This window comes from Rhinoderma darwinii, chromosome 3, assembly GCF_050947455.1.
Source record: "Rhinoderma darwinii isolate aRhiDar2 chromosome 3, aRhiDar2.hap1, whole genome shotgun sequence".
NCBI classification, from domain to species: domain Eukaryota; kingdom Metazoa; phylum Chordata; class Amphibia; order Anura; family Rhinodermatidae; genus Rhinoderma; species Rhinoderma darwinii.
This window is the reverse complement of record NC_134689.1, coordinates 29,395,099-29,418,286: the sequence shown is the minus strand read 5'-3', so window position 1 is coordinate 29,418,286 and position 23,188 is coordinate 29,395,099. Positions and strand designations below refer to the sequence as shown.

At 41.3% G+C, this 23,188-nt stretch overlaps 1 protein-coding gene across 1 annotated transcript in view; it reads right to left on the bottom strand.

Annotated features, from left to right (window-relative positions):
• Positions 1-483: 483 nt before the first annotated feature.
• The window catches only part of MGAT4B (alpha-1,3-mannosyl-glycoprotein 4-beta-N-acetylglucosaminyltransferase B), a 337,495-nt gene continuing 314,790 nt past the window's right edge, over positions 484-23,188 (bottom strand). The window contains exons 12-15 of the mRNA XM_075856199.1: positions 21,980-22,058; positions 9,504-9,591; positions 4,549-4,661; positions 484-2,523 (exon numbers count right to left, since the gene is read on the bottom strand). Of these exons, the coding sequence (XP_075712314.1) occupies positions 2,500-2,523; positions 4,549-4,661; positions 9,504-9,591; positions 21,980-22,058 (304 nt within the window). The 3' untranslated portion in view covers positions 484-2,499. The remainder of the gene's footprint in view (positions 2,524-4,548; positions 4,662-9,503; positions 9,592-21,979; positions 22,059-23,188) is intronic.

The window sequence follows — 23,188 nt, the reverse complement described above, 5'->3', positions numbered from 1 at the left end:
CTGGTGGTCTAGGGCAGTGAGGGGCTGAGCGGGTAAATACAAATGTCAAGGATAGTGGAGGGATCAATGATCCTGGAGGTCTATGGTGTTGAAGGGGCTATAGGTTAAATCTTTGGTGGTTTTGGAAGTCCCTAGTGGTCTATGTGTTACTCACCTCTCCGGTGATGATCTTCTGTAGCAGGAGGTTGAGGGAGGTCTACCAGTCTTTGTCTCCTCTTGACTACAATAGGTCAACCATTCGACCTCCAAATAAAACGGAGCTGTAAGGAGCGGATGTGGCCTGACACTTTCCTAGTGCGTTTTGTTGTAGCGGCGGAGCACTGATGGGACATTGATGCCACATCTTAATGTCATGTCTTCAGTGAAAACCCCTTTAACCATCATTGTTGCCTACAAGTATTACTCTATAGTGCCTCACATGATGAATGTTTAACGTACTTCTACAACCAAACAAGAAAGTGACAAGATCATGACTAAGCCAGATGGTAACAGTGCACAATTTTATTTTATTTTTCTTAGAGATGTATTCAAGAAATCAATAAAAAATACAAATGACAACAATTGTTTTGAAACATATCCCAGTGTATATAACAGAGAAAGCGGGATTTTAGGGCAATTTTGTTAAATAGTAGCCAAGAAAAATATTTTAATGGTTCAGAAAATAAAAGCAATTCCCGAAAAATCCACCAACAGATCAAAATATACAGAAACATTTACTTTAGAGAAGGAAGATTTTTTTTATTTTTTTTGCAGCATTATAAACGTAGAAGAAAACAAAAAAATATATTTTTGCCCACACCTGTTTGTTTTAATAGGAACCAATAAATTAAAATCTTTGCTCCTCTCAGTATGTTATACTACCATTTGGCCGGTGAGCACTTTTTTTTTTTAAAGAACGGAGATATAATAAATCAGATGACAGAACTACTTTGGGCTACTTACCATTGGTGTCTTCTAGAAGGAGGGTAAATAATACAATGTACGTCTGTACAACAGCCTCAAACAGCTATTATATTCTGCAGCCTGAGACCTCTACAGGACATTTAATAAAACACTTCTACTCTGGATGACAAACAGGCTGGATTACCTAAAGGCAGTGGTCTACAAAATGTGGCTCTCTATCTGCCATGACCTGTAATTTTACAACAGCTAGGGAGCCTCACATTGGAGACCACTGCCTTAGAGGCTATATTCACCTTTGACCTCCTTTTTTGTATCGTCCCAATGCATCTCAAATGGGGGGAAAAAAAAAAAGAGGAAACAATTTTGTAAATAGTCTTGATGAAAAAGATGTCCTTATTTTGTGGCTACAGCTTCTATGCAGACCTATGTGTCTCCATAGTAACAGACTACAGCGTTTGTAGTCTTATTCTGCAGTCATACTCCCTTCCTACAGCTAACATACATTTAGGTGGTTAGCATGAATTGAGGGAGCGATAGAAAAGAGTATGACTGCAGAACCAGTCTACACAGGGTTTGCAGTCTCTTACCATGGAGACATAAATCTGCAAATAAGCTGTAGAAACATTCCGTCTTTTTTCATTTTATGTACATTACAGCAATAAAAAGAAATAGTTGTGACACTGGACTTAGCCATAAATGAATTGTATGTTGTTGGCCTCTATCATAATTAACCTGGTCATTCCCTTGGATGAGTCCTCAACAGGTGCCTCCTTACCTCTATAGGTAATATAGCAACACTTGTGCATTGCCATAGTCCCTCTGGAGACACATGAATCGGGTACTTTCAGAGGAGACCAGGTATTTTACTTCACCTGCAAATATAAAATCAGATGAAAGATACAACCCCTAAGAATGGGATATACCTTTCAAGTTTTGAAACTATTCAAATGTTAAATATATTTTATTGACAATACCACGATCTCTAAATTAAGAGGGACAAAAAAAAAAAAAAAGTAGTCAACTGTCTTACTGAGGGTATATAAAAACAAAGCAAAAAAAACACCTTTAACTTATCCAACTCTGAAGAGGCCCAACAGGCATGAGCCAGACATCACTAAAGGAGTTGCTAATGGAGAAATTAAGAAATTAGGCATTATGTAGTATGTGTGTATATACCCCCTCACAATCCATCGGCACATGAGTACACATCGACAAGTACATCCAATGCAGAAAGCAATGCTTTGGTGTCCATCATCTACAAATATTGTGCTTTCCATGGAGGACGACTGTTTTAGAAAATCCGCCCCCCAAAGACTGGCCAAAAGTGGGCCATCAGCGAAGGCTTAATTTGGTCACCATGTGGTGGCAATTGGCCTGCTGAAGACAGGTTCCTCTTTATGAGCAGCAGAGCATTCTGGGAGTCCTGATTGGCTGGGCACCACATCAGCTCTTCTCCAGTGGAATAATTTGGAAACATGTATCTGCTTCTGTCCTGACCATGAGCAGTGCTCCCGTGATAGCAGAACATCAGGGGAGGAATAAGGGCAGAGCAGCACAAAAAGTTCAAGGAGCCCAATTGACAACTTTGTCCGTTGATCAGTCAGCTTTTTTGATAAATATCTGTTTAGAGGGATGAATAACAAAATAAACAGACATTGGACAATTGGCAAGTCACTACTGGACAATGAATAACATTACAGTAGCAGATCCAGCTTAGTTATTGGATGACAAAAACAAGTTTCCAATAAACTTTCTGTATCAATTCCTAATATTTTGCCAAGATCTCTGCTTGTTGTTATTCAGTAGTAACAGTCATGGTTTACTTCCAGTGGATAGAAATCTGTCCTGGTCATGTGATGGACACACAGGTGCACGGCTCGTTACAGGACACCGCTCTGACAACTTCACCGTAACAAGTCGAGCGCCTTTGTGAATCACATGACCGGGAGAGATCTTTATTGTTTAATTCCAGGGCATAAAGTTTCCTATTGAATGACAAAGCAGAGATCTCGAATACGATGATAAATTGATGAATTATAATGACAAACTGCAGAACATTTCATCGTACAATCAATAAACTGCATTTGATGAAAATGTAAGACCCTTTTCACTTTATTACATCATATTTATCCATAAAGAATTTTCCATCTTGCTTTTGCCCTATGCTCAGCATACACCTAGGGAGATCCCCCTGATATAGATCTCTTATGTAGGGCTTTAACGTTTCCCACTACATAGGCATCAAGTGCGATACGTTGTGAATAGGCTACCATAGAAAAAAAGATAAAAAATAAAAAATATACTGCGTGATATCGTTTTTTGTTTTATTTTAACTTTTGTATGGCATACCGGAAAAAAAAAGGTGGGCCGCATGCGTTGGAATGATGTACGCTGAAAGGTATATGCCGGGTGAATGGGAGCCTATGGATACATTCAGCGTTTTCGACGGGAGATTTCCTGATGCATACGCTGAACGTCATGATTTGGCCCTAAGCATGGTAGAAACCATTATGTCCCATTTTAAGGTCATAGGTCTTACCAGGTGACATTATTAAAATAAATATAATGCACAACAGTGCCAGCAAAAACCACTGACTGTACCTGACAATTTATAAAATTATGGCAAATAATTAAGGGACAAAATATAGATAGTAGATGGAAAAGTTAAAAATGAAGAGTTCTCATTAGTTGGATTGTGCTGATTGAGGAGAATGGAGGGTGCACCTTAGGCCTCGTTCACACTGAGTTTTTTGAAGGAGGAAAATTCTGCCTCAAAATTCCGTTTGGGATTTTGAGGCAGATTTTGTCCTTCTTGCAAGTCGTTTTCTGCGATTTTCGCTCGTGCCCATTGAGTGCTACGGGTAAAAAAAAACTCTGTGAAATACGCTTTCTCTGCCTCCCATTGATGTCAATGGGAGGTCAGAGGCGTAAACGCGCGAAGATCGGCCATGTCCCTTCTTTCTCCCATGAGGCAGTTTTACCGCTCGCGGGAGCAAACCGCCCCCGCCTCCCATTGAAATCAATGGGAGGCATTTTCGGCCGGTTTTTGACAAGTTTTGCAGAGCGGTTTCCACTCCAAACAGCTTGTCAAAATACTCTGTGTGAACAGGGCCTTAAAGTGAATCTCCACCTTTCATCATCATGTCTTTTTAGGTCCACAATTCTGTGCTGATTACAACTTCTATAAAGATACATTAAGAAAATAGTTTTATTTTCCTAAACAGAGCTCCAAATCTTCTGCATAGACAAAGATCTAAAAAAATAACAATGACTACCAGCAGACTCCACTAGAGAGTAATAATAAATGTTAGATTGGCGGTGGACCATGCACTAAAATGTCCACCAGCTAGAATGGGTGACCCCTGTCCTTCCCCACCAGGATGGTTGTGGTGTGATACAGTTGTATGAAGCAATGACTGACAAAACCTAAAGGAGATCTGTAAACGGCCAAATGCACTCAAGGGTCCCCCGTTCTAGCGATCAGTGGTTGCACCCCCCCCCCAACCTATATTGTGAATAGATGATAAATGTTATTGTTGTATTTTAGATCAATTTCCCAGAACATAGTTCTAAAAATAAACTAAACAAACAATAAGAATAAAAGCAGAAGTAGTGGCATGCTACATTCATTTGTGTACCACATACCTCACTTAAAATGACCCACACTGGAGAATCTGTCTGAATAGAGAGCCGCAGCGCCTCTAGTGGTCCAAAAGAAGAATCTACTTCTCCCTCAGCTATGCCCTTATTGAACGATCCTAAAAGAATTCGGGGATCAAAATAAAAGTAAATTCATTAAATATGTAATATGTTGCTATATAAGGGTAATGATAATATAGTACAGACTCAAAACGATATAAAAGAGCAATTCGGGACTCAATCTCTCCATTTCAAGCAATTTATAAACTGAATCCAAGATTTCACTTCATAATTGAATATTAGTTCATTCTCCGATCATTATTTATTATAGCCGGCAGGAAACATTAGCCAATGACTTTCGATTTCAAAATTTAATTAAAGATTTTTTATGTTTTATAAATGTAATTACATTTTCAGCTAAATACATTTTATTAAAAGTATTTAATACTAAAACCATTCATCACATCATCATGCATTACATTTTCCATGCCGCAATCTGTCCCAGATCTCCTTTTAGCAATGACAGTCGTTAGCTGACAAAACCATATACTAAACTGTCCTAATATACTGTATACTAAAGACTAAGCAGTTACTTACATAATTTAAAGGTGTATTCCGGGCACGGGTGGTTTTTCATACTGATGACCTATCAACAGGATAGGTGATCGGTGGAGGTCCGACACCCGGTCCCGGCAGCGATCAGCGGCAGCGATCAAAGACAGACTGTTTTCAGGAGAAAACCGCTGCGTCGTTTCAGACGTAAAAGCTACTCCTCGCATTATGCGAGGCGTCTTTGACGCCTGTAATCTTGAGCTGCTCTTCATTGACTTCAATGAAGAACGGCTCAAATTACGTTGCAAAGTGTCCTGCACTTCTTTGCCGAGTCAGTCAATTTACGCATCGTCGTTTGACAGCTGTCAAACGACGACGCGTAAATGACAGGTCGTCTGCACAATACGTCGGCAAACCCATTCAAATGAATGGGCAGATGTTTGCCGACGTATTGTAGCCCTATTTTCAGACGTAAAACGAGGCATAATACGCCTCGTTTACATCTGAAAATAGGTCGTGTGAACCCAGTCTAACAGTGGTCAGAGCCTTCTGCTTCCGGCACAGATCACTTGAAAATTTCCAGTGCTGGAGGCAGCCGGAACCCCCACTGATCATTATACTGTGGATAGGTCATCCGTATGAAAAACCGCCCCATGCCCAAACAACACCTTTAAGGACGTCAACCTTTGAAACCAGTATTTTTTTGTTCCAATGCATCTAATATAAAAAAAAATGAAGCGATGTTGCAATTAGTCTTGATTAAAAATATCCTACCGTTGTGTGTATACAGCTCCTATGGAGATCTATCTGTCTTCATACATTCTTGATCCCGCAGCACACCGTGCTTCAAGGGTGCGTGAGTAGGCTTCCACGCCAATGTATAAAAAATGGGAACTATTAGGTAATATTACCTAACAGCGACCAGGGTCGCAAGCGCCGCATATCCATATCCACGGATGGAGTCCGTGTCTGAAGAAGGTCGAATGTATAGACCGAAACGCTAAACCTATTTTTGAATTACTATTTTTCGCTATATGTGAAATAAAATATCACTTATTGCATAATACCTTGGAGTGCTGCGTTCCCATTTTTTATCTGTCTTCATAATTACAACTTGCAGTCATGGGTTACGGTCTCCCCCTCTTCTTGCTAACCCACAAACGATACAGGAGGGGGCAGAAGGAAGGGAGTAACACATGACTGGAGGACCAGACTACACAGGGTTTGTTTGTAATCTGTAACAATGGAGACACATAGATCTGCATAAGAGCTGTAGACACAAAACGGTATGAGATTTTTAATCAAGTCTATTTGCAAAGTTTTTTAACTTTTTTATTTTCGATGTAATATGTTAGACGCTGCAGGAAGTTATCAAGAGTCAAGATAAGGATGGCTACATCTGTGAGCTCAAATTCTCATAATTCATTGAACTTCAGAAGATTACAATTATATGTATTATGCTAGAAAAGCAGATCGTACACGCGGGTTAAAAACTTTATGGACACTGTTGGTTTGCCGACAAGCTTTGCAGAAGCAATATCTATGGCGCTACTTGCTTTAACAACGGTACGTTTTTTAATGGAATTCCTGCTCTCCATCATTGAATTGTGCCCTCCCCGGGCTCTGCTGAATAGATATCCAGCTCTCAGTGTGAAATAAATGTATGTAACCAAGTTTTCCTGTATCTTACACTGTAAATAATTTCATTATATGCATTGTGATACATCATTGATTGTATTTTATATTTCAGGTGCAGCTCCGAATCTGCAGCACATTGGATGACTAAAGACGGCTGAGCAGACAAATTCACTGTCTATTGTATAGAACAAGGCTGTCATCAGCAGTATCTGGGCCCCAACTGGTTAGGGCTCCTTGGGCTCCCATCCCATGGGATCAGTCTTCGATCTCATTGTTTAATTTTAGTGAACACTGGGGGGGGGGGTACATAATCCTTTTCGCAGTGGCGCATGGATCTGTAGGATGCATACTACACATTTGGTAAGTCTCCGAAGAATGGGAAAACAAAGACCAATTTGGCTTGTGCAATTTCACATAAATGTGCCCTATTTCTAGACATTAATAATATGGCCATTCTGAAGGTCCCATGGGATGACTACAAGGTGACAAGTGAAATAGGATAGGTGAGAGTGGGACTTTTTGGGATTTACCATCTGTACTGCCCTGGAACAGACCTGGTATAGAGCAATAGATGAGAGGATATAATTCCTGGTGTATATACATACATACATACAAGGGTGAATTCACACACTGCGGATTCTCGGTGCAGATTCCGCACTGAAAATCCATAATAATTTACAGTACAATATATGTGGATGAGATTTTAAAAACCCTATCCACACCCTTTGCAATGCATAAATGAAATCTGCACCAAAATCAGAGTCAAATCCCTAATGAAACCCATTGCAAATTCTGGCAAATCTGCGGCGAAATTCGCGATAGAAAAAGTCTGCTTCAAGTGTGAACAAGAGTGCGCGGACTAGTAGATTTACTCTACGTTATTCGTAACTACAGAAACTACATTCATTTTATACAGAATTTTATACATTTGTCCTACTACAGACAAATGATTGATGGTTCGAGTCATAGCGATAAACTGATGGTCATTTAAACCAGCACGATCCGGGCCGCTGAGCGAGGAGTGTCATTGTTGCCTAGAGACGACTCTTGCCAGACAGGAATGCTTATTATAACCATGGATTATTGTTGATCTTCATACACTCTGGTAAATCGTAATGATAATTGGTCAGTGTAGACGCGCCTAGAGAAGACCTTGTTTATTCAGTCCTAGATCGGAGTCACATATATTCAAATGAATAAGCTGCAGGTTTGACGGATATGTGATTCATTTATTTTAGTTTTTTAAACACAGCAGAGATGTTAACGTAATTACATGTGAGATCGCGAAGATATGCCTCCACTTTCTAATCAGTAGAGGTCCGACTGCCTGTGTACTCATTGATTCAGAGAATGAAGAGGTCGCAGCGCTGGTTCAAGTGAATGAAGTTATGCTGTAGTTCCCAGTACAGTCGGTGGTCAAGAGCGCTACTGTGCAGGGAAAAAAAACATTTAAGGTCCGCAGCGCTAAAGAAGTGTTGCGGCCCCTTCATTCTGAGAATTGGTGGGGGTCCTGATGGTTGAACCTGCACCGATTAGCAAGTGACGGCATATCCTAGCGATATGTCATCATATTCTGAGATGGGAATAACCCTTTAACAAAGTGTAGGCTAGTGCTGTAAGGATAGCATTTGTAACAGTAAATGTTTATGGGAGAAGTCGAGGAGATAAGCGGAGCCAGAGGAGAGGAATATCGCTTCCCACTGAAATAAACATACACACTTTGCCAATCATAGGTAACATGGGGAAGATAGACGGCAGCCGAACACTATCTGCTAACAGCTCTGTCATGTACATGGCTAGCATCACACAATAGTAGGCCCTCTTATATGGGCCAATTGTCGGAGAAACGAGCCTTCACAGGGTAAACAAGGCAACAATTCAGCCGATTGTATCGTTTATGCAGCATGAAATATTATCATTGTCGGCAGCACATCTCCCTGTGTAAAGAGGAAGACGTGCTGCCGACATGATAGAAATGTATGGGGACGAGCGATCGTAGTAATAATCGCTCGTCCCCATACATTACTGATCATAGCGCCTTGTGAAAGGAGCAAATGTGCGCCAATTAAAGAGCTGTCTCGTTGATCAGCGTTCGTTTGCATTACCCACGTCAGGCCATGTAAAAAGGACCCTCACTCTATTAGTGAACAATTGTATGTATCACACAGCACCGCTAGTATCACAGTGGCTTATGGGGTTACATCATTTGCCTTGTCAATTATATCTGGTATAGTAAAGCTGCAGAGAGCCAGGCACTGATACCCATAGAAGCATCACACTCACACTCACCCGCTTCTTTTCTCCCTATCTATACTTATTTGGGAGTTCTGGTTGTGCTCGATGTGATGATATCGGAAATAATTTAAGGGAATTTGTGGATCTTTGCTATTTGGTTGGGCTGTTGATTTGGCACAGATAAGCAACATTGGTCCAATTGGTCAGTTGATAACATTGTGTCTGCGTTCTACATTAAGGTGCCCGTACATATAGCAATAGCATGCTGCGCAGCCGAGAACCGCTTTGCAAAACCGCTCATGGTTGTACCGCAAATTGCAGTGATTTTGTGGTTGGTTTTTTGGCACATTGAAACGATGTGCTCCATTTATACAAGCCGTGCAACCAAAAACTGAATTGGAAAATTGCTGCAAGGACATTTCCACACTACTGCTACGTGTACGAGCAGCCTTACAGCAAATAAAGAAGAACAGCTGAAGACAATATTAGAGAGACATCAGTTCCCACATGCCACTTATACAGTTATAACAGGTCACCTATTTGAAAGTATCCATCTGGAGTACGATGGTATTTAGAAGGTTTGCCCCGTCCTTCGTGTAAAGCTTCTTTGTCGGACTGGAGACTCTAAAAGAAAGAAATACAAAATCGTTAGTTAAAGCTGTGCTCTATTAATAACGGAAGCCTCGACGCTTTGCTGGTTCTGTCGCATGATGACTTCAAACAGCACGCCATTCATGTATAATGAGTTCCGTCATGGATTCTGTTTGGACTGCAAGAATAGCAATACATGCTGCCCTATTCTGGATGTCAAACGTGATAGACCTGCCCTGATACAGATGTGAACATAACCCAACATTGAGTGATGCATGTAGCCTAAATTTTAAAGGTTTCCAACTTTTCTGGTGAGAAGATTGTTTTACAACAGAAGACGTAATATAAAACTTTAAAGGGGTTGTTCGACGAAAAGAAAATCTATTTATTATTTTGCTTTTTTAAAATGAAGAAAGTTTCTAATATACTTTCTTTTTCAAAACTGCACGGATTGAATATTTTCAGCCTTTGTCACCTGGACCCGGAAGTTCTAAAGTGTGGTGATGCATCGACACAGGCTCCGGGGGTAAGGAGCCGCCCTTTCTCTGTGTGTCGATAATGCGGAGAAAGGGGCTGGCTGCCCGGCTCAATTCATCAGCTAAGCCAGCCCCCTTCTCTGTCTCTGAATCAGCCGGGAGGGAGGAGGGGCTGGCTTAGCTGATGAATTGAGCCAGGCAGCCAGCCCCTTCCTCCGCATTATCGACACACAGAGAGGAGGGCTCCTTAGCCCCCCTCTCCACCCGGAGCCTGTGTTGGAATGTCCCAACAAGAACAGAAGCTTCAAAATTCCGGGTCCAGGTGACAATGGCTGAAAACCTGCGATCCATGCAGGATTGAAATAGAAAGTATATTAGAAAGTTTCTTAATTTTAGAAAAGTAAAATAATACATAGTTTTTCTTTTTTCGTCGGACAACCCCTGTAAACAAATATTTTAGACGTGGGAGCATTCCCATAGTAACATTTTGGCCTAAATAAAATTTCCTGCAGCTTCTCTGCAGAGCTGTCATAATACAAGCTGCTGTTTGAGACGGTCTGTAGTCCACTGGGAAATTTGAAATATCCATCCTTCCATTCTATAGGTTATTGCCAGATAAATACCTTCTAAATGGTGCATCATAACATTTTACATGAGAATTGTCATTTTCAACAAATGCTTACTAAACTATTCAAAGGCTCCAATGTAGAGTGTTACTTTGAAGTAAACGTCAGCCCTTGATTTCCATTTTGTTTTGTTTTTCTAAATAGATTAAAAATGATGTGCTGATTAATATCTTAAAACTGTTTTTCCCGATACAGAGCTTCAAATCCGTTGCATAGATTTAAAAGTTAACATGCTTGCTGCATGCAGCCAACAGTAGAGGGAGCTCATTGCATACAGTTTATTCATTGAGTTCAATAATAACACTGTATGCCGTTAGCTCCCCCAAGTGGTGGCTGCAGATAGTCGGTAAATTATCTTTTAAATCTAATTTCTATGCAGGGGATTAGGAGCTCTGTATCACAAAATTGGAGATCTAACCAAGCATATTAAGAAATTATTGTATAGACAATGTTGTACCTAAATACGACATGATGATAAAAGGTGGACATTCACTTCAAGTTAGCCAGAAGGGCAACTGCATTATACAGAAATAACAACTGGGTATCCAAAAGGAAAGATGCTCATAAAGGTCATACTAAAATATCCACAAAAACAAAGAAGGTTCTGTTCACAGGCAGGCATCAGTAGAAAGGTTAAAATAGGAACAGTGTGTGTAGCCATAACTCACAACCCATGATCAGTAACTAGTAATGAACTTTACAACACCGGATAATTTAATTAAATCATTGCGGTTTGCTATAACTTTTGGCAAATCGAAATACCATCTGCTTTTTGAATTGAACAAATGAATTGAGCAAGCAGTTAGAAGGTATTGCAATCTCTAAAAAAAACAAATCGCACTGGAAATATTTTCAAATATAACAATGATTAGCACCCAAAATATGTAAGATGCTACAATGGAGTCTCTGCAGCCACTAGATGGCAGTGTGGCCTCGTATTTGAATGGATCATTAGAAGTAGAACAATCATGCTGGGCTGATAAAGTAGAGCTGAAGAAGAAGAAAAAAGAGAAAAAAAAGCACCTGAAATGTAACACAAAGGGCAATTTATCTGTATATTACAGATCTTCAGATAAGTTCAGCCGGCTGCAAAATAAAAGATATATCTTGGTGCATTTTTTTTATTGCTATTCTTTATATGTGCCAAGCAGAGAGCAGGAAGCCATTAACCTGAAAATACTGCCATGTAAACTGTAAAGACAGGCAATTCATTTCTTCACCTACAGGAGATTTACAATTGAAATTATAGCAAACAAAAATATTGGTGTGTATTTTATTGAGACGTCTGCGCCACAGAGATCGGAGTCTGGTGAGCACTGATGTGCAAAGAATTCTTTATTCTAAATATATGTCTTCAAAATACATTACTGAATCACTAAGCACCGGCCTTCACCTAGTGAATTATTCCCGGTATACACTTCTCATTGGTATACACCGCTATGATATTTACTGGCCTCCTCTAGTGATTTATCCCCGGTATACACCGCTATGATATTTACTGGCCTCCTCTAGTGATTTATCCCCGGTATACACTACTATGGTATTTACTGGCCTCCTCTAGTGATTTATCCCCGGTATACACTACAATGGTATGTACTGGCCTCCTCTAGTGATTTATCCCCGGTATACACCACTATGGTATTTACTGGCCTCCTCTAGTGATTTATCCCCGGTATACACCACTATGGTATTTACTGGCCTCCTCTAGTGATTTATCCCCGGTATACACTACTATGGTATTTACTGGCCTCCTCTAGTGATTTATCCCCGGTATACACTACTATGGTATTTACTGGCCTCCTCTAGCGATTTATCCCCGGTATACACCACTATGGTATTTACTGGCCTCCTCTAGTAATTTATCCCCGGTATACACCACTATGGTATTTACTGGCCTCCTCTAGTGATTTATCCCCGGTATACACTACTATGGTATTTACTGGCCTCCTCTAGTGATTTATCCCCGGTATACACTACTATGGTATTTACTGGCCTCCTCTAGTGATTTATCCCCGGTATACACTACTATGGTATTTACTGGCCTCCTCTAGTGATTTATCCCCGGTATACACCACTATGGTATTTACTGGTCTCCTCTAGTGATTTATCCCCGGTATACACCACTATGGTATTTACTGGCCTCCTCTAGTAATTTATCCCCGGTATACACTGCTATGATATTTACTGGCCTCCTGTAGTGATTTATCCCCGGTATACACTACTATGGTATTTACTGGCCTCCTCTAGTGACTTATCCCCGGTATACACTGCTATGATATTTACTGGCCTCCTGTAGTGATTTATCCCCGGTATACACTACTATGGTATTTACTGGTCTCCTCTAGTGATTTATCCCCGGTATACACCACTATGGTAGTTACTGGCCTCCTCTAGTGATTTATCCCCGGTATACACCACTATGGTAGTTACTGGCCTCCTCTTGTGATTTATCCCCGGTATACACTACTATGGTATTTACTGGCCTCCTGTAGTGATTTATCCCCGGTATACACTACTATGGTACTTACTGGCCTCCTCTAGTGATTTTTCCCCAATATACACTACTATGATAATTACTGGCCTCCTCTAGTGATTTATCCCCGGTATACACTGCTATGATATTTATTGGCCTCCTCTAGTGATTTATCCCCGGTATACACTACTATGGTATTTACTGGCCTCCTCTAGTGATTTATCCCCGGTATACACCACTATGGTATTTACTGGCCTCCTCTAGTGATTTATCCCCGGTATACACTACTATGGTAGTTACTGGCCTCCTCTAGTGATTTATCCCCGGTATACACTGCTATGATATTTACTGGCCTCCTCTAGTGATTTATCCCCGGTATACACCACTCTGGTAGTTACTGGCCTCCTCTAGTGATTTATCCCCGGTATACACTACTATGGTAGTTACTGGCCTCATCTAGTGATTTATCCCCGGTATACACCACTATGGTATTTACTGGCCTCCTCTAGTGATTTATCCCCGGTATACACTGCTATGGTATTTACTGGCCTCCTCTAGTGATTTATCCCCGGTATACACTGCTATGATATTTACTGGCCTCCTCTAGTGATTTATCCCCGGTATACACCACTCTGGTAGTTACTGGCCTCCTCTAGTGATTTATCCCCGGTATACACTACTATGGTAGTTACTGGCCTCATCTAGTGATTTATCCCCGGTATACACCACTATGGTATTTACTGGCCTCCTCTAGTGATTTATCCCCGGTATACACTGCTATGGTATTTACTGGCCTCCTCTAGTGATTTATCCCCGGTATACACTACTATGGTAGTTACTGGCCTCCTCTAGTGATTTATCCCCGGTATACACTACTATGGTAGTTACTGGCCTCATCTAGTGATTTATCCCCGGTATACACCACTATGGTATTTACTGGCCTCCTCTAGTGATTTATCCCCGGTATACACCGCTATGGTATTTACTGGCCTCCTCTAGTGATTTATCCCCGGTATACACTACTATGGTAGTTACTGGCCTCATCTAGTGATTTATCCCCGGTATACACTACTATGGTATTTACTGGCCTCCTGTAGTGATATATCCCCGGTATACACCACTATGGTAGTTACTGGTCTCCTCTAGTGATTTATCCCCGGTATACACCACTATGGTATTTACTGGCCTCCTCTAGTAATTTATCCCCGGTATACACTGCTATGATATTTACTGGCCTCCTGTAGTGATTTATCCCCGGTATACACCACTATGGTAGTTACTGGCCTCCTCTAGTGATTTATCCCCGGTATACACTACTATGGTATTTACTGGCCTCCTGTAGTGATTTATCCCCGGTATACACTACTATGGTACTTACTGGCCTCCTCTAGTGATTTATCCCCAATATACACTACTATGATAATTACTGGCCTCCTCTAGTGATTTATCCCCGGTATACACTGCTATGATATTTATTGGCCTCCTCCAGTGATTTATCCCCGGTATACACTACTATGGTATTTACTGGCCTCCTCTAGTGATTTATCCCCGGTATACACCACTATGGTATTTACTGGCCTCCTCTAGTGATTTATCCCCGGTATACACTGCTATGATATTTACTGGCCTCCTCTAGTGATTTATCCCCGGTATACACCACTCTGGTAGTTACTGGCCTCCTCTAGTGATTTATCCCCGGTATACACTGCTATATTATTTACTGGCCTCCTGTAGTGATTTATCCCCGGTATACACCACTCTGGTAGTTACTGGCCTCCTCTAGTAATTTATCCCCGGTATACACTACTATGGTAGTTACTGGCCTCATCTAGTGATTTATCCCCTGTATACACTACTATGGTATTTACTGGCCTCCTGTAGTGATTTATCCCCGGTATACACCACTATGGTAGTTACTGGTCTCCTCTAGTGATTTATCCCCGGTATACACCACTATGGTATTTACTGGCCTCCTCTAGTAATTTATCCCCGGTATACACTGCTATGATATTTACTGGCCTCCTGTAGTGATTTATCCCCGGTATACACCACTATGGTAGTTACTGGCCTCCTCTAGTGATTTATCCCCGGTATACACTACTATGGTATTTACTGGCCTCCTGTAGTGATTTATCCCCGGTATACACTACTATGGTACTTACTGGCCTCCTCTAGTGATTTATCCCCAATATACACTACTATGATAATTACTGGCCTCCTCTAGTGATTTATCCCCGGTATACACTGCTATGATATTTATTGGCCTCCTCTAGTGATTTATCCCCGGTATACACTACTATGGTATTTACTGGCCTCCTCTAGTGATTTATCCCCGGTATACACCACTATGGTATTTACTGGCCTCCTCTAGTGATTTATCCCCGGTATACACTGCTATGATATTTACTGGCCTCCTCTAGTGATTTATCCCCGGTATACACCACTCTGGTAGTTACTGGCCTCCTCTAGTGATTTATCCCCGGTATACACTGCTATATTATTTACTGGCCTCCTGTAGTGATTTATCCCCGGTATACACCACTCTGGTAGTTACTGGTCTCCTCTAGTGATTTATCCCCGGTATACACTGCTATGATATTTACTGGCCTCCTCTAGTGATTTATCCCCGGTATACACTACTATGGTAGTTACTGGCCTCATCTAGTGATTTATCCCCGGTATACACTACTATGGTATTTACTGGCCTCCTGGAGTGATTTATCCCCGGTATACACCACTATGGTAGTTACTGGTCTCCTCTAGTGATTTATCCCCGGTATACACCACTGTGGTATTTACTGGCCTCCTCTAGTGATTTATCCCCGGTATACACTACTATGGTATTTACTGGCCTCCTGTAGTGATTTATCCCCGGTATACACTACTATGGTATTTACTGGCCTCCTCTAGTGATTTATCCCCAATATACACTACTATGATATTTACTGGCCTCCTGTAGTGATTTATCCCCGGTATACACTGCTGATATTTATTGGCCTCCTCTAGTGATTTATCCCCGGTATACACCACTATGGTACTTACTGGCCTCCTCTAGTGATTTATCCCCAATATACACTACTATGATAATTACTGGCCTCCTCTAGTGATTTATCCCCGGTATACACCACTATGGTATTTACTGGCCTCCTCTAGTGATTTATCCCCGGTATACACCACTATGGTATTTACTGGCCTCCTGTAGTGATTTATCCCCGGTATACACTGCTATGATATTTACTGGCCTCCTGTAGTGATTTATCCCCGGTATACACTGCTATGATATTTACTGGCCTCCTCTAGTGATTTATCCCCGGTATACACTACTATGGTACTTACTGACCTTCTTCTAGTGATTTATCCCCGGTATACACTACTATGATATTTACTGGCCTCCTCTAGTGATTTATCCCCGGTATACACCACTATGGTAGTTACTGGCCTCATCTAGTGATTTATCCCCGGTATACACCACTATGGTAGTTACTGGCCTCATCTAGTGATTTATCCCCGGTATACACCACTATGGTATTTACTGGCCTCCTGTAGTGATTTATCCCTGGTATACAGTACTATGGTATTTACTGGCCTCCTCTAGTGATTTATCTCCAATATACACTACTATGATATTTACTGGCCTCATCTAGTGATTTATCCCCGGTATACACCACTATGGTATTTACTGGCCTCCTCTAGTGATTTATCCCCGGTATATACCACTATGGTATTTACTGGCCTCCTCTAGTGATTTATCCCCGGTATACACTACTATGGTATTTACTGGCCTCCTCTAGTGATTTATCCCCGGTATACACTACTATGGTAGTTACTGGCCTCATCTAGTGATTTATCCCCAATATACACTACTATGATATTTACTGGCCTCCTGTAGTGATTTATCCCCGGTATACACCACTATGGTAGTTACTGGCCTCCTCTAGTGATTTATCCCCGGTATACACCACTATGGTAGTTACTGGCCTCCTCTAGTGATTTATCCCCGGTATACACCACTATGGTAGTTACTGGCCTCCTCTAGTGATTTATCCCCGGTATACACTACAATGGTATTTACTGGCTTCTTCTGGTGATTTATCCCCGGTATACACTACAATGGTAATTACTGGCTGCTTCTAGTGATTTATCCCCGTTATACACTACTATGGTAGTTACTGTCCTCCTCTAGTGATTTATCCCCGTTATACACTACTATGGTAGTTACTGTCCTCCATTAATGATTTATCCCCCGGTATACACTATTATGGTATTTACTGGTTTCTTCTAGTGATTTATCCCCAGTATACACTACAGTTGGTAGTTACTGACTTCCTCTAGTGATTTATCCCCGGTTTACACTGCTATGATATTTACTGGCTTCTACTAGTGATTTATCCCCGGTATACACTGCTATGATATTTACTGGCTTCTACTAGTGATTTATCCCTGGTATACACTACTATGATATCCAATAGTGATTTATCCCGTCTTTGCCATTTATCACATAGGTTATCCATTGGACTTTCGCTTTTCTTCTTCATCTGGGGCAGACCACCACGATGACTTTTCCTAGCCCAGACTTGTCTTTGCAGAATTTACAGCACAGACATCTCTGGCTCCTTGATTTTCCAGAATCCTCCCCGCCTAATCCCCTAGAGGCTTAGTGCCATCTTTAGGCCCCACACTATATATACTGCTCCTCTTAGTGGCCCACATAGTAATAGTGCCACCCCACAGTAGCAATGTCTCCTTTTGTGCAGGGGGGGGGGGCACTTAGTAGTAGTCCTCATTTATGCCCCAATATAGTGGTTATCCTCTTTTGTGCCCAATATAGTATTAAGGTGCCCCCATATAGCAGTTAGGCCCCCTGTTTAGTAGATGGGTGCTCACATATAATAGTTAGCCCCCCATATAGTAGTTAGATACCCCCAAATAATAGATAGATGCCACCACATAGCAGATAGGTGCCCTCATATAGTAGTTTTGCCCCCATATAGTTAGGCCCCCAATATAGTAGATAGGATCCCTCATATGGTAGATACGTGCCCACCACGTAGCAGATAGGTGCCCCCATATAATAGTTAGGCCTCCATATGGTGCCCCCATATAATAGTTAGGCCTCCATATGGTGCCCCATTTGCGCCAATGAAAATTAAAAAAAACAAAAAACTCACCTAACACAGTTTTCACAACGAGCTGCTGCGTCTTCTGCCTGCTGCCTGGCCCAGGTGGACATTGTGCTATGAGGTCATCACATCGCCTGCCCTCGGACATCAGGCTGGAACCTCTAGTAGGCCACAGACTTACCAGAGTTAGCAGCAGGGCAGGGAGCCAATGGCTCTCTGTTTCGACCTTGGTAAGCGGTGCTTACATGGGTGCCACGGCCTGGTGGGCCCCCCACCTGATCTGGTCTTGGCATGCCCCCCATCCCTTTCTGGGCCTGGCCGCACCCTGTGCAATGGAGACGGTTACGTCCCTGCACCTAGGCCCAGAATGAGCAGAGGTTTTAATGACTAAAATACAAGTAATACTGAACAATTTGTTACAAAAATGTACATATATGTTAATCTGCTCAGCTCCTTCTGCTCTATAACATGCTTCCCGCAGATTGGACTGCATTTTTAACATGATAGGTTTTGTTTAATAACTCGTTGTAACCACCTTTGGTAGCAACAATTAAAACCAATTATTAGCTGAACCTCTGATAAACACAAAATTCTCTGGAAAAGCATATGGCACATATATAAAGTGAATAGTTGTTCTATAAATCCTATCTGCCATAAGTTAAGCCACATTTTTTTCAAGATGCTGGCTGACCTCCAAACCCAAACACTTGGAAAATGCATTTCCCCACTAAGCGCCTGTTCTCCGGAAACATCTTTACAGGAAGTTGTACTTCCAGTTGATTTCCATGCGAGAAAGGGTCTTATTCAGCATAGAACTCTCACCTACCAACATAATTATACCTGGAATTTCAGTTTTCCTACCCTTGTAAATTCCTACTTATCACTCGACAAACAGATTCTTTGTTTTACAGAAAGCAAGAGAGATCACTATGATAAACCCCACAAAAAATCCATAGGAATACAATCTCAGAAGCTAGTCACTAAGAAGGAATGTTCCATACTATCTAATGGTGTGTTCACATAAGTGTCTGGCTTCCGTTCATCGATTCCGTTCAACCTTAACGTCGGAGGAACCGATGAATGGAAAGCCAAACGGAAACCATAGCTGTCATTTGCATTACCATTGATATCAATGGTAATACTTCAGTCGCAGTTGGTTTCCGTTACGTAACATTTTTATTTTTTTTCACAGAAACAATAGCGTAACCCACAAGAAAGCTACCTGAACCCAAAATGCATATTCAAAAGGATTAGGCTGTGTTCACATCAGCTTCGGGCTTTCCTTCATGGGTTCCGTTAGACATTTGCGCTGTCTTCTGTTTGTTTCCGTTCCGTATGGTTTAGGTTTCTTTTAGCGGAAACATTAGCGTAGTCGACTGCACTACTGTTTCCTGTAAAAAAAACCTGAATCCTTACGGAACAGAAACAAACGGAGACCAATTCCAATGGAAGCATTACCATTAAAATCAATGGTAATTCAAACGGAAGCTATGGTTTCCACCTACGTAAAGGTCTAACGGAACCCAAGAACGGAAAGCGACGCCGATGTGAACAGGCCCTAAGCTGAAAAGTGAGGAAGCTCAAAGAAGGGACTACATCTCATGCCATCAGTTCACAATAGACCATTCCTCTAGACTACTGAAGGTATTCAGGGTTCATAGGAATAAGTGGATTCACAGCTTGAACATGAATTCAGTTTTGAGCTCCACATTGTAAAAAGGGTATAGGAGAACTGGAGAGGGTTCAAAGGTGGGCAACTAGATTATTAAATGAGATGGGAGGTGTCGCTTACAATTTTTGCAAATTTATTACAAATTAAAAACTTTAATTTCGCATGGACATTCTATGACACTTGAAATTTAGCTCTTGGGGCCTTTCATTTCTCTAGATCATCATTGAAATGTTTATACACCTTGATTGGAGTCCACCTGTGGTAAAATCATTTGATTGGACATGATTTGGAAAGACACACCCCTGTCTATATAAGATCTCACAGCTGACAATGCATATCAGAGCAAAAAAACAAGCCATGAGGAGGAAATAACTGCCTGTAGAGCTCAGAGACCGGATCGTGTAGAGGCACAGATCTGGAGAAGGGTAGAAAAAAAAATTCTGCTGTACTGAAAGTTCCCAGGAGAACAGTGGCCTCCATAATTCTTAAATGGATAAAGTTTGGAACAACCAGGGCTCTTGGCTGAGCTCCAAAGATCCTGTTTGCAGATTGGAGAAACTTCCAGAAGGTCAACAACCATCACTGCAGCACTCCACCAATCTGGGCTTTATGACAGAGTGGCCAGAAATAAGCATCTCCTCAGTAAAAGAAACATGAAAGTCCGGAGTTTGCAAAAAAAGCACCTAAAGGACTCTCAGACTGAGAAACAAAATTCTGTGTTCTGATTAAACCAAGATTGAACGTTTTGGCCTCAATTCTAAGCCTCATGTCTGGAGGAAACCAGGCACTGCTCATCACCTGCCAAATACCAGCCCTACAGAGTAGCACAGTGGTGGCAGAATCATGCTGTGGGGGTGTTTTTCAGTGGCTGGGACAGGGAGACTGGTCAGGGTTGAGGGAAAGTTGAATGGAGCAAAGTACAGAGATATTAATGAAAACCTGATCCAGAGTGCTCTGGACCTCAGACTGGGCCGAAGATTCACCTTCCAACAAGACAATGACATTATGCACACAGCCAAGACAAAGCAGTACTGGCCTTTGGGCAACTCTGTGAATGTTCTTGAGTGCTCAGCCAGAACCCTGAATCGAACCCAATCTAACATCTCTGGAGAGACCTGAAAATGGCTGTACACGGACGGTCCCCATCAAACCGGACAGAGCTTGACAGGATCTGTGAGAAAAATGGCAGAAAATCCCCAAATCCAGGTGTGCAAACCTTGTGGCATCTTACCCAAGAAGACTGGAGACTGTTATCACTGCAAAGGTGCTTTTAACTCAAGTAAAGGGTCTGAATACTTATGTAAATTAAATATTTTCGTTTTTCCTTTTCAAAAAGTTAGCAAAGATTCCGAACATTCTGGTTTCACTTTGTCATTATAGGGTATGGAGTGCAGAATGATGGGGAAAACCTTTTTTTATTTTAGCCCAAGCACTCAATATAACAAAATCGTGAAACAATTCAAAAGGGCCTGAAGACTTTTGGAATGCATTGTATGTGCTAGACTAGTGGTCTGCAGTTGCGGCTATCAATGCACGCTGGAGGTTGTAGTTTTTCAACAGCTGGAAAGCCACCGGTTTGAGACTAAAGTGCTGTATAATATACTGAAGAGAGAGAGAACTTCTTGTGTGGGTCTTGATTAAACATAGTCTCACTCTTTTTGGGGTTGTCTTTTTTGGACAACCCCTTTTTATATAGTCATATAGTGTTAATAGAGTGGGGTCACGTGATCAGGAACCACTATTATAAGCCAAAGACGTATGGGGAACGGATCAGGGGGTCAGCAGCTCTACTGGCGATAAATTGTGGGGGATCCCAGTGATGTGACATCCCTGTGATCAGTTAGTTGTAGAGGCACCTTTTAGATTAAATGGGCTGTCCAAAGTTGACAACCACTTTAATGTAGAAAAACTAGTTGCCAAATACGAATTTTCACGGGCCTTGGTTTAGTGTATTCGTGTTAGACAATGCTCTGCATCAACTACAGGAAATAAAACCATATTAAGAAGTACTTTTACCTATGCTATATTATTATTATTTACTACAAATTACTTACATCAAAGGGTAGGATCTCCACGGTGGTATTATAAAGCTTATCTTCAGGATGCTCTATGTTCCCACTTCGGAAAAAATACCTATAGAAAAGAAAGAAATTAGGAACCAAGTTCTCAAGTCAAAGACAACTGAATGTCGAAATCGTGATAAGCATTGAATTATTTCTTGTAGTCTAATTAACTCGTATCTTAGAGAGGAGGAGAAGCCACATCCACAGCCGGCAGCGCGGAATCAAAAAAGGGTCTAATACCTACCTTCTGTTTTTGTCAGAATCCCCTTTTTTACATTCTCCGCTTTAAATGTATACATGATAAAGAAAGCATTGCTGTATATTATGATTTCTATATGACAAGCATTACATGATATGAATTTATAAACATTTACTGAAGATAAAGGGATTGTTTTCTATGGTTCAATGCCTTTTTTGATATAAATTGTCCTCTACCATTAGGTGATCACGGGGCATCTAGCTGTTATTTGTTGGGCAACCCGGTGGCAGCGCCACTACAGGGGAAATAAAGCATTACACAGTTCCCTTTGAAGTCAATGGGTTTTTATGTAATGAATAGGCATTTCGGGTCCTTCACAACAAGAGATGCTGTCTTTAACTGCTCTGGCTAAGGCCCTGACTGGGGAAACCCTATCTGTTCCTCAGAATGCCCTAATAGTGTATTTGTAAATGGGTTTTCTAAACCAGGCATACTCTTTGTCCATAAGTATGTGACACAACAGTCTCTCTGCTCATACTACGTATGGCATCTCTTACATAGCGACTGTAAATTTGACTTTACTGACACTGCATTGTTAACTCCCACCGATCAAATCTGGGTCTAATATAGTCTGTGTTTTAATTCAAGATCTCGGATTTCTGTCCATAGGTGAAAACTAGTAAAGACCAAGTCCTGGTCATAGCGGAGAGGAAACATTGGAAAAAAAAAAACAATATATACCGCGTGATATACATTTTCTTTACTGGATGCCTCTGTATGGAATAGTGTAGTCTACTGAGTAAGTAGTAATCAAAAAAAAAATCATGTTCTTTTGGCATATCAGGGTATATGGCATTTCCAGCATAAATCTGATGTTCAAATTTGATGTGAACAAAACGAGCAACTCAGCAGCACAAATCTTGTCCCAGTCATGATAGTTTGCTACAATGTATCAGTGGAGGTAAAAAGTATCAACCAGATTTCTGGGTGGTTTAGTTCAC